General features: G+C 43.6%; 1 protein-coding gene across 4 annotated transcripts in view; it reads left to right on the plus strand.

Annotated features, from left to right (window-relative positions):
• SYNJ2 (synaptojanin 2) overlaps nucleotides 1-9,811 on the plus strand; it is a 53,741-nt gene extending 43,930 nt beyond the window's left edge. For 3 of the 4 annotated variants that reach the window (XM_083605796.1, XM_083605795.1, XM_083605797.1), the window contains exons 21-27: nucleotides 499-667; nucleotides 1,178-1,357; nucleotides 2,398-2,532; nucleotides 4,328-4,440; nucleotides 5,399-5,507; nucleotides 5,798-6,000; nucleotides 7,382-9,811. In XM_083605796.1, the coding sequence (XP_083461922.1) occupies nucleotides 499-667; nucleotides 1,178-1,357; nucleotides 2,398-2,532; nucleotides 4,328-4,440; nucleotides 5,399-5,507; nucleotides 5,798-6,000; nucleotides 7,382-8,200 (1,728 nt within the window). In that variant the 3' untranslated portion in view covers nucleotides 8,201-9,811. The remainder of the gene's footprint in view (nucleotides 1-498; nucleotides 668-1,177; nucleotides 1,358-2,397; nucleotides 2,533-4,327; nucleotides 4,441-5,398; nucleotides 5,508-5,797; nucleotides 6,001-7,381) is intronic. The other variant, XR_014546158.1, reaches the window with a different exon arrangement.
• The last annotated feature ends 2,130 nt before the right edge of the window (nucleotides 9,812-11,941 follow it).

Below are 11,941 nucleotides of genomic sequence, written 5' to 3' on the forward strand. Positions count from 1 at the left end.
GATGAATCACTTGGCCCTCTTGGTTTTACCATAATCATCAGTGGCTGGGAAAGGGGCATTAACAGTGGAGTAGCAGTATTTTCAGAGTTCAGATTAGACTAGGCAAGTAAGCAGTTCGATACAGCACTGAAGAATTGCATAATTATTCCATAGCTTCTAGAGAGTAGGCAACGTACTGTTTATGTAACCAGGGCTAGTTCCCTATCAGCGTCACAGTTCAAATGGCCCTTGAACACACTTCAGCCACCACCAAGACGAAACAAAACCTTAGAGAGTATTACAAAAGAGTGAGGAAAGTGTCATAGTACCTTCCCTCTACATGTCAGCTATCAAAAGTAGCCAGTCAAGAGCTCCACCTACTCTTTAGAATATTTAGCTGACAGCTTTTGTCTTAAATCTTTTGAACTAGGCTTTCGGTTTACATTCTTCTGAAGGTTGGGTCTCGTTTGTGCATAGTGATTTGATTAACCAATTTCCTTTTTTCTTTTTGTAATGCAGATTAAAGGCAAGACAGTGAAGATCTGGCCTAAAACCCAGGACTGGCTGAAGGGCCTTCAGGAGGAAATCACTAGGAAACGAGACAGCATCGCCCCCATGTCACCCACAGCAAACTCCTGTCTACTGGAGGAAAATTTTGATTTTACAAGTTTAGATTATGAATCAGAAGGTTTGTGGCATGGACTGTAGCTAGATGTGTGAGCCTTCAGTTTCTCTCCAAGTCTCTCTGTGTACTCTTGATTGGTATCTTTGGAATCACGAAAGTGAGCAGTGATTCACTCCTGCAACACTTATTTGCTAACCTTCCTCTTAACTTTACTTCCTATAGTGAGACTTGCTGCCAGAGACAGCTGCAGAAAAAGAAATGGTCATTTAGCAGAGGGATTTCCCTATTTCTTCTTCTTGTTGTTGCTTCTGCTGCTTCTCTTGTTGCATTGGAAAGTGTTTTGGAAGAGCTTTGTTAAGCGATGTGATGGGGCTACATTCAGGAGAGGGGTTCAAAATCGATGTGCACAAGTTCCCCTCACAGCCCTCTGATCCTTTCTTTAGGAAAATGCCACTACACCTCACTTTTAAACATTCCTGCTTCCTTTTTTTACAAATTGCAACTAGAGTAAGAACCAAGAACAGATAGTCCAGTTTCCCACCAATATTTCCATTGCTATATCTTCTGATTTAGGTGATATCCTTGATGATGATGATGATGATTTGGATGACATGCCGCCACATTTACCTCTAATGACAGAAGTGGCATTAGCAGTGGACGATTTGCTGGATGGGCCTGAATGTTTGATGGTGGCATCCACGGTACACGCAAACAAATCTCACCATGCTGGAAGAAAGCTGCATCTGTATAAAGGTAACATCTTTATAGGATAGTGGCTAACTAGAAAACTGGTGTGTTCAAAGCACAGTGATTGGGCTTTTGAGACTGGCTTCCATGAACAAGTAACACTGTAGGTGTGGCTTTCTGACCAAGTTAAAATTGTCATTGTTCCCAGAGAAAAAATGGTTCCTTGTCAAGTCTCATTATCTGAGTCAAGCCCAATCAAGTGTGTGTGTGTATGTGTGTGCATGCGTTTTGTTTATTGACTTTTTCCAAGCTTTGAACTGAAACCGGTTGAACAAAGTATTTTTCATCCATGGCTATATTATGCAGCACAGAGAAAAAAGCAATGTTTTTGTTATTAGTATAAAACAAACCAATAACAAAATGAAGGAGCTAAATTTATATAAGAGAGACACATATTTCCATGCAAAATATAAGTATGGGCTTATTTCTTTCAATATGTCCTTCATATAGAAAGGCCTTTTGTCACTTGATCTCAATCTATATTGAATTCATTGTTTGGTATTAGGCTTCCCATGACCGCAAGCTGGAGTCACCTGATCGGTTTGCCTCTGCTTTTCATCACATTATCCCAGCCTGCATTGCACATGGTGTGGGACCTGCAAGGGCATTTGTACACCACATGTATGTTGTGTGCCTTTTAGATATGCACTGAATATACATCCGGTCCTTTTTAGAAAGCTCTGTCTCACGGTGCCTTGAGAGCAAACCATGTGACCCAAACTCCATGCCACTGAAAATAAATTTCAGAAACCTCTGCCCAGTGCTAAGAGAGCACGCCACCTCATTTGCTAGCCAGACTTCCCCTGCAACTCATTCCCCCCAAAATGAGAGGGAGAAACGGCTCAAGCAGTTGATGAAGCTTGATACATTGCCGCTTGACAGAAGAGGGTGGTTGAATGTTGGTCACTGAATACTTGGGAAGTTTCTCCTGGTTCATTTCTCAGCTTACCTTCTTTGATGGGTAAACATTTGTTTTTTGATATCATGGCTTTTCCGCTTGCATTGGTCTGTTTTCTATTTTTTAATGATTTTGACACGTTCCCTAGATGATGCTGACCTGAGTGAACCGAAACAAGAGCTGGACGGAGGTGGGGAGTTTCGCCATCGTTCCCCGAGCAGGTCTCTTTCTGTCCCAGGCAGGCCTCGGCAGCCTCAGCCACCACAGCGACCTCCTCCTCCAGGTGGGGGGCTCCATTTTCTCCCTTTGTGTGGAAAACAGTGTTTGGATTGCTGGCTCCTCAAAGCCACAGCATAGCCAGAATACTGGAAGGAGTGTGCTGAAGCCAGTGAGATTTATGCCTATGGGCATTTCATTAAAAAATACTGCAAGGCAGAAGACATCATACAAAATTACAATAAGACCCAAAACATAAATGAAAACTGGTTGGGAAAAAGAAATGCATGTTTCAAAAGCCTGTCTGGCTAACAGAGTTTTCAGGAAATGTAGGCAGGGATGATTCCTGCCAACCCTCTCCTGTCAGGGAATTCCATAGGGTGGGACCAGCCACATGAAAGGCTCAGTCCCTGGTAAATGCCAGCTGGACCTCAGGGCGTTGGGGAACCACCATCAGATGATTTCCATGATCAAGGAAGAGCATGAGAATTCAGATGGTCCTTGAGGTACTTTGGGCCCAGGTTGTTTATAGGTTTGTGAATTAGCATAAGAACTTTCAACCTGGCCCAGTAGCAAACTTGGCCCAGTTTACATAAGATTGAGTCATTGGCTGTATAAATCCTTGCAGTTTTAGTCTGACAAAAGCAGCAATCACACTCATTTGGGAGCATGACCCATGAAGCTCTGTAGAATGTTTGAGTAAATGTGCACGGGTGTTAACTGTCTGATATTTGGCCTCATGTTCTGCCTTTGCATCCCATTCTTTTTTTTTTTAACTCCCTAAGCTCTGATAGAAAAGGGTGGCTTTTGAATAGAAAGATCCTACCAAATGCTTTGTAATACGTATTGTCCAAGTGGGTGAAACTCAGTTAATAATGCCCATAAGAAAAGACAATTGTAACAGTTTTCAAAGTGGTCACGACTTCAGAGCTGTTGCTGCATCATATATTACTAATACCCAACTCATCTGACTGGGTTGCCCCAGCCACTCTGGGCAACTTCATAAATATAAAAACACAGTGAAACATCAAATATTAAAAATACAGGCCTTCAGATGTCTTCCAGCACCTTTTTTTCTAGAAAAATAGCACTGCTTGTAACTGTTTTCTCTCTTTGTCATCTGATGGGAGGACGTTCCACAGGGCAGTGGAATTGCGGCAACTTAATGGATAACTAATTTATGACGGCTTAATACATTTATTAACCTTTAAGGTGCCACAAGTTTCTTCATTCATGACTGCAAAGGTGCAGGTTTTTTACTTAATGCACACAGCTGAACCGTACCTACTAATGCAAGCACAGTAAGGAGACAGATTGTCGAGCAAAACCGCAGGACACCATTTCACACGTGAAAGATGCATCTGTGTGCTTCTTCCACAGCTGTCACTCCACAGGTTAAGCTGAGAGGAGTAGGGTTAGCAGCAGGAACAAAGCAATCTGGTGACTTAGCAGTAGTACCAGCTGCTCTGGGGGAATCTGTATATGCCACTCTATGCAAGAACCCCAAGTACAGATGCAGCCCAGCCTATCTTTGAGCATTAACCACTGGAGCAAACAAGGGCTGTATCCAGTGCTCTGCATGAGCAGAAGGGGCTTCTGCAGTGGGACTTCCACCGTCTTCCTCCCCCTGCATCCTGGAACAGGTTTTGAGGGTGTGCTCGGGGAAGAAAAGATGGCGAAGTCTGCTCACACAATGCTAAATTCCACCTAAAATGATTTATTAGCTTAGGGCAGAATTCTGCCCCAAGGACCAGAATTGTTTAAATCAATGGCTGAACTGTAGTGCTTTCACTGTTACTTCTTTTTTTTTAACACACCCACGTGCAAAATGTCAGAAATCAATGCATGTGTCTCTCCTCCAGCTGGAGTATCTGTTAAAAAATCCACATCAGATGGGTTCATCTCTTCAGGAGGCCACTCTCTGTGTTCCATCCTGCAGACTGCAAAGCTTCTTCCAGGGGCACCTCAGCAACCAGTGAGTAGTTCAGCACAATTGTTTGAGTCATTTGGTGGAGGGCAAGAGGTGAGACAAGAAAGAAAACAGTGTATTTACAATTACGCATATCCTGCCTTTCTGGATAGAAATCCATCCAAGGCAGCATATACAACATATGTTGAAATTGTTTGTGATGTTTAAAAAAATATTAAAAAATCAACAGACACATCAGATGTGTAAAGTACCCAGTGTATTATTTATTTTTGTGCATTGTGCTTGAAATCTCCAATGTCATCTATGAGATGCTGAAGTTGCATAGCAACCATGATCTGTGGGATGAAGATGTTAAAGGGGCAGCCAGAAAAAACACTCATGCATGGGCGCATGCATCTAGAAAGAGTCATTTCAGGAGCATCTCACACAGCATGACCTTGCCAATATATGACAGCAAAGTCCATCCTTTGTTCATCCTTTGCCAATTTGGTAAAGTAAAGAAACAACATGTTTGTATAGGACCTTTCCTAGAAATATTACAGTTCTGGGGTTAGGGTGCCCCAGCAGTGAAGCCCCTAGATCAGGGATGGGGAACTTGTGGCCTATCAGATACTGTCGGACTACAACTCCCATCATCTCTTGCCATTGGCCAGGCTGGTTAAGGCTGATGAGATCTGGAACTCAACAACTTTTGGAGGGCACCAGGTTCCCCATACCTGCCCAAGGCCTAATCAGCACACCAAGTGGTGGCAGCTCCTTAAACAGGGTGTCTATTGGAAGACCTAAGGGCATAGTGGAATGGGAGAGTGGGATGAAGCATATATAAGTATTCCTTCTTGTGAGAGGGATTTATTGACATTAATTCGTGGCTGGTAGGCAAAAACTAACCACTCTGAAAATGTTAAGCCTTCTTCCCTATTTATACTCTGCTTTAGAAAGTTGCATATGCAAGATTTTCTTCTGGGCTCACTCTGTCATTTGTTTTCCTTTAAATTTTTGTAAGCCAAAATCACGGACTGGAATTAGCAAGCCATATAATGTCAAGCAGATCAAAACCACCACCCCCCAGGAAGCAGAGGAAGCGATTAGATGCCTGATGCAAGCAAAAGGAGGTAACAGGAACAAATTTCAGTTAAGAACATTGATAATATCTGTTTCTATGTTATCTTTTCAGAGCTACATAAGCATGCCTAAGAAACATCTCTTTTGGGCGCCATCTTAAAATGTTAACCACTGCTGTTCTCATTTCACCTAAATACTGCTTGTATTTTTGTTTCAACTTGAACATACTGCTCCATTTTCAAACTGATCTGTTGATGTGAATAAGACTATTTGGGCAAATAAAACTTTTGAATTTACCTGGCATGTGGGATAAGTAGATTTCTACAATTCTGTATTTCAGTAACTCCGGAGGAAGCCTTGGCACCCATTTCAGGAAGGACCCAAACTGTCACTAAATCTGAAAGCTTCCCTGGTGTTGCAAAGTCTGCACAACTTCACAGCCCACAACCACCCCCAGTGCTCATACCTCAGCGTCCAGCACCAAAAGTTCCCTCTGCTAAGAAACCAGCACCCCTGCAGAGGATGGGAGGGAAGCCAGGATGTGTAAGTCTCCATTAGATGCTTCTATAGGGGTCAGTCAATATTCAGAGGGCAAATTTGGGGGTTGCACATGCAGTCGGTATAAGTTTGCAATTGAACTTGTCATTGAGCCAAGTTAATAGGTATGTGGCCTTCAAAATTCCTTTCATCTCCAAAACTGCCCCCAGAGTACCATCAAGGAGAAATAAGACTGCTACCTTTGGGTTACATAGGGAGTGATATAAATAGCCAGGACACACTCTTGCTCAATCCCAGCTACATTATAACCTTGGATTTCTCCATTGGTTTTTTTATGGGAAGTTCTCACTTCTGGGGACATGAAAAACATGTCCTTTTCTGTGTGAACCAGGAAATCACCTAGACACACACTGAGAGGGTTCCTCTGCCCTTTTTGTATTTCTGTATCCATTTCTCTTGGGAAAGGAGAAAAAGGGAGAATAAGTAAATGCCAACAGAGAGAGAAATAGATGGCCCTGTCTACTTACACTCTCCTACTTACTCCTTTTGCTTTCTGGCCTTCTCTTTCAGCTGGCCTCTGTCTTGCCCACTGGTGGAGGAAAGGGGGTGCAGTTCGCCCTGGGTGTCATCCCTGAGGGGGGTGACATCGCCCCCCCCCCGCCCCCAGGTGCACAACATGTGCACCGCTCTGGGTGCTGGAGCAGCTAGCTCCGCCTCTGCTCTTGCCCCCTCTTCTTTGCACTTCCGCACCACCACAGCAGCAGGGGAGGGACAAAAAAAGAAAGCAGTATTTTTAACAGCTTGAATGCCATTTTTGGATGAAGGGTGGGTTACACATTGTTAAAATAAATTAAGTAAATTAGAGTCAATGTTGCTGGTCAGCTTCTAACTCCTTGTGTTCAGCTATTCCACAGCCAACTGAGCTCTCCCCTAGTATTGTTCTGTCCCTCCACCGCAGCCCATTTATCTTTTCCAACTAGATACTGAGCATGCACAGTCCTCACTGGTCTGTTTTTAAGGGGGTGAGGGATTTCCCCTTCAGATTTTTTTTTTAAAAGATTTTTGTACATCTGCAAACTTGAGAGTTCACCTGAGCATGCAGGCACCTCCTCTTCCTTGATGGCCATATTTTGGCTTCAAAGCTTGTTAGCACTCTGAGACAGAGTTCATAATTAGCAGGAGGAATGAGAGCCATGGAAAGGACAGAATTCTTTCCCCGGAATGTTGAAGCTTTTTAGCACATTTTTAAATGGATATATTAAGATTTTAGAATGCTGCATGTACAGAATTAGAGAAGGCCATCTTACCTCTGTCAAGAATACATCAGCTTTGCTTTGGGGGTGGGTATGTGCGATTGTCTCTTTTTTTAATCACTATGGGGCTGGTTGAATAGCAACTGATTGACATTGTGACATCCTTTTCTTAGCCTCCTTCTCCAGAAGAGCAGTTTGAGCAATCTGTTGGTCACTTCTCCTTTGCGCTGCCAGAGTCTTGCCTTGAGGCTAGAGCCATTGCTACAAGTCCTACCAGAGCAGCCCCTGTTCCTAAGCCAAGAACAGTCCCCCCGGGCAAAATCCTTGAGAGGAGAAGGAGCAGCGAAAGGTACCCGGCTGCCTTGCGTCTTCTGGAGGAGAGCTCTTGTCTTCCTTCTCAGAATTCTACCCATGCTCCAAGAGTTCCACCGAGGAGAAAGAAATCTGCCCCTCCTGATTTTCATCTGCAAGTACTCCAGAGCAGTGACAGCCTTTTTCTCAAGGGGCTAACATTTAATTCCAACAATAACAACAATCCGTCTCACACTCAGTCTGATTCCATCCCACTTTCTCCAAGTGAGCCCTTTCTACCTGCAGCAGCAGGAGCCCTGACCAGCCCGATAGACGACGACTCCAAACCCTTGAGGTTCATGGCTTCAGAGTTAATCAGTGGCCTGCAGCTTCTTCCGCCCATGTGCCTCCAGCAGCAACACCAGCAGCTTTCAGCCGACGACTTTCTTAGAGGGAACACCAGTCTTTTAGACCTGGAGACTGACTTCATTGCTTATCAGTCAATCCCTCAACCGCTGCCGATCAGCCCAACACATGCTCCGAAAGATGTGAAACTTCCCAGTGCAAGTGATTTCAGCCACTGGGTTACATTTGGTGAAGAGGGAAACAGCGGCACCATCTCTGAAAGTCCTAGTGTACTGGTTGCGTCCAAGCAGACCCAAAATGACTGTGTGGACCCCAACACCAGTTTAAAGCTATGAGCGTGGGTCATCCCCCCCTTCACTTTTTCTACAACAAACGAACAAATCATAACAGGACAGGATTTTTGCTGAAACAATTTGCTTTATTCTCAGAGCCTTTGGTACAGGAAGGACTGAGTTAAATGAGTCGTTATGGTACTTCACACTCCACGCCGCTTCCAATGAATTCTGATTTAATTTGTATGGTGAGTGGCAACTTTCTCTTCCATGTGCATGCTATAATGCCTTTTGGTACAATTGCTTCTCATTTGCACTTTGCTTGCTTTCTGTACTTCATACCAAGGCTATCTGTCCCATAGTACTCGCTTGCTGTGAAAAGGATAGCATGGAGGTTTCTGCATTATGTCTAAAGAGGCACTTTGTGTCTGTTTGGGCACACAGTGGTAGTTGCTTTGAAAAGTTGAACACACTTCCTAGGAGAGGCCCTAGTGAACTGGGTAGGACATAATTCTGGATAAACATGCTGAAGATCTCACAGTATGTTTGCCTCTGCATCTTCCCTTTCATGCTTGTTAACATCTGCAGAGTCTGGGAAGCTTAAACCAAATGAGCTCAAGCCAGTAAGCACTCTGTTGTTTTTTCCACCAAGGCCTGAAAGGGAGGAAATTACCTGCAGATTGTGCCTAACGACAACAGTAATGTGGAGATGGTCAACCAAGGCTGCTGTAGCTGTAGTGCTGCTGGTAGTATCAAGGACTGCCATGTAGGAGTCCCAAGCGATAAAGCAGCTAATAAACAGAAAATGGTCTCTCAGAGAAAACTAAAGCTATGGTTATATGAAAGCACTAGAATGTGTAACTCTGAGCAATGTGGTTGCAGTCTCATCTCTGGCTTGGGTAGAGGCTGGGAAGCCGATCACATGTGCCTCTCATAGTACAGGGGTGGGGACCTTGTGCTTGAGTGCCAGTAGCGAGAATTGTAGTCCAACAACTGGAGGGTCACAGGCTCCCCATTCCTGTCCTAGTGTATCACCCTGTTGACAGGACCCATGTCCTCTTTGGCTCACAGTGATCAGGAAGGCCATATATTGCCTAGGGAAGTCTCCCCCAGCCTGAAGCCCTCTAGATGTTTTAGATTACAACTTCCATCAGCTCCAGCTGGCAGGAGCTGGTGTCCAAAACCTCTGGAGAGCACCAGGTTGGTGAAGGCTGGACAAGGGTAATACAAGTCTAAATGTGCATATGTAGAAATATCAATGGTACACATGAGAGAGACTTCTGTACTCAAGGTTCCCCAACTCTCACCCTTTGGAGCTACAGTCCTGAGAGTGAAAGTTACCTTGGCATAATACAGCCTCAAGGAAACTATTGTAGAGAACAGACAGATAATGTAGTGTGAGCATAAAAGGCAGAGGATAATTTTATCGATAATTGTTAAATTATATGGGAACATGTGCAACGGAGTTATAGAATCAGGAGATTGTTTAAGACTGGTAAATTATTAGTGACAGGATGGAATCACTTTTGTTGGAGTGGCATACTTCATGATTTTAATTTGTTTTGAAATAGTAAAGATAGATCAGAAGAGGGGAGAACTATAAAGTATTTGACTATCCTTTTTTGTATCGAGGCTGTAAATAATATCATTAAATTTCTTTTTTATGAAACTGAACTTGGCTTATTTGGTTTTTGTATTATATTGTCCTCAAAACTGGAAGGCCAGATGTTTCATTTGATGATTCAATAAATTAGAGCCCAGAAAGGTAAAAGGAGGAGGGAATCAGATACACAGTAATGGCTAAACATTGATTATTTAATCAATGTTTGTACTGCTAAATAAAAATACAACATTTAATAATGTTTCCAAGAAGCTAGGGAAAAGATAAGATTAAAAACAAAACTCAACTGTACATTACAAAACTGAGCAGTGGTCAAAAATAAGAGTCCAAGACAGCTGGGGCAAACTTATAAATGTTAAAGAGGCATATATTAGTCATTAATGTAGCCACAAAATACCCAAGAGAGAGCATTCCATGAGGTGGGTGCTATCACTCAAAATGCCTGCTTTCACATTGTCACCAAGTCACACTTCACTAGTCACAGAACAACCGGCAGGTTCTCCTCAGATGATCTTAACAATTGGCCCCAAGTTGCTTAGAGACCCCAAAACCATGACTTAGGCACCCAGTGCAGATCTTTCTAAGCAGCCTAAGAACTAAATTTTGCACAAGTTGCAGCCTCTGAACCAGGTGCAAGTATGGCCCCACATGCAATGCATTGCAGTAGTAACTGTGAGATTAGTAATCAATGGACCACTGTAACAAGGCCATCCTTGTACTGAAGTTGCTGCCCCAACCAAAGTTGGCCATGGGTGCTCTAAGACAGCAAGGTCAGGTGGGCCTCTAGGCCCCCAAACTACACACCTGCTCCTTCTGAAGAATTGCAATCTCATCCAGAACTGGTACACAACCCAATTCCTAGACCTTGGAACCACCTATCCATGGAGTCTCCATTTTGTCAGGATTCAGCTGCAATAGCCCTCATCCAGTCCATAATTGCCTCCAGACAACATTTCCATACATGCATTGCCTCTGCTGATTTACAGAACAATGGAGCTGGTGACACCTTGTCCAAGATCTCCTAATGATTTTAACAGCCTGCAGATGAATTTTGAGAAGGCCTGAGGTACAGTCACCTAATACTACTATTTGGAAAAGCCTGGTTTGGGTTGTAACCACCATAAACCACTGCCCCCAAGTCACAGAGATGGCCCAGGAGGATAACATGACCTACCATATCAAAGCAGAATCAACATACTCCTCATCCCACCTGAAAAACATAATCTATTGGCACAACCAAGGCCAATTCTCTCACCAAACGAGGCGTGGACCCAAAGTAGGTTTGCTACTCAGTATAGACAAAAGCTGGCAACTGCTAGAGACCTCACTGCTTAGTGTGCACTTCACTGCAGCATAAAATAACGGAGGTCCTTGGTGAATAGCACCTATGAGTCTTCTGCAACTTTTCATCACCAACAGTGGTCAGCCAGCTGACTCTGGGAAGCTCACTTAGTAGGCCATGAAGGTAAAAGTATATTTTACAATAAGAAACAACATTGATGGGCTTAAAAGTTGTCTTGTGCTTAAGCACTCCACTTCTCCAAACGGGATCACTAGTATTCTCAAAGCACTGGGCAGTTAAGCAGCCATGCACACAGCCTACTTCTGCACAGGTACATTTCTGGATCAGGACTTAGAACAGAAATGCTACTGCAGTGGTGGGAAACATCCTGCTCATGGACCCAATTAGGCTTGCCAGGCGATGCCATTTGGTTCACAAGTCACACCACCTGCCTGATGTCATGTGTGATGCCTACTTGCCACATATGGCTCACAGCAGGCAGGGGAGACGAGGATCCAGCCCGCTCCAGTTCCCAACCCCTTTTCTACTTTCCACCTATCCTTTTCATTCTCGACACTTAGCAAAAGGTAGGATTTCAAGAGGCTATTTTGAGTGTCCCACACAAATGAAAGGTGGGTAGGGACAAATGACAATCTTCAGCTTAACTCCTGCGGAACGTGTTACAAAACCCCTCACCCTTCCTCTTTAATGAAGAAATTAAAAAGTTATCACTGGATATTTATGGCGACATTTCAACATAAAACATGAATGCCTATTTTAAAAAGGAGCATGGTTTATAAGTTAGTGCCAATATTCTCTGCAACAAAGATAATTTAACAGCTTTGTGGCAGCTCATTTGCATGATAATAAAAGCATTAGAAGGAAAACCAATTTAAGTCGA

Source organism: Podarcis filfolensis (genome assembly GCF_964270895.1).
Source record: "Podarcis filfolensis genome assembly, chromosome: 3".
Taxonomy (NCBI): Eukaryota; Metazoa; Chordata; class Lepidosauria; order Squamata; family Lacertidae; genus Podarcis; species Podarcis filfolensis.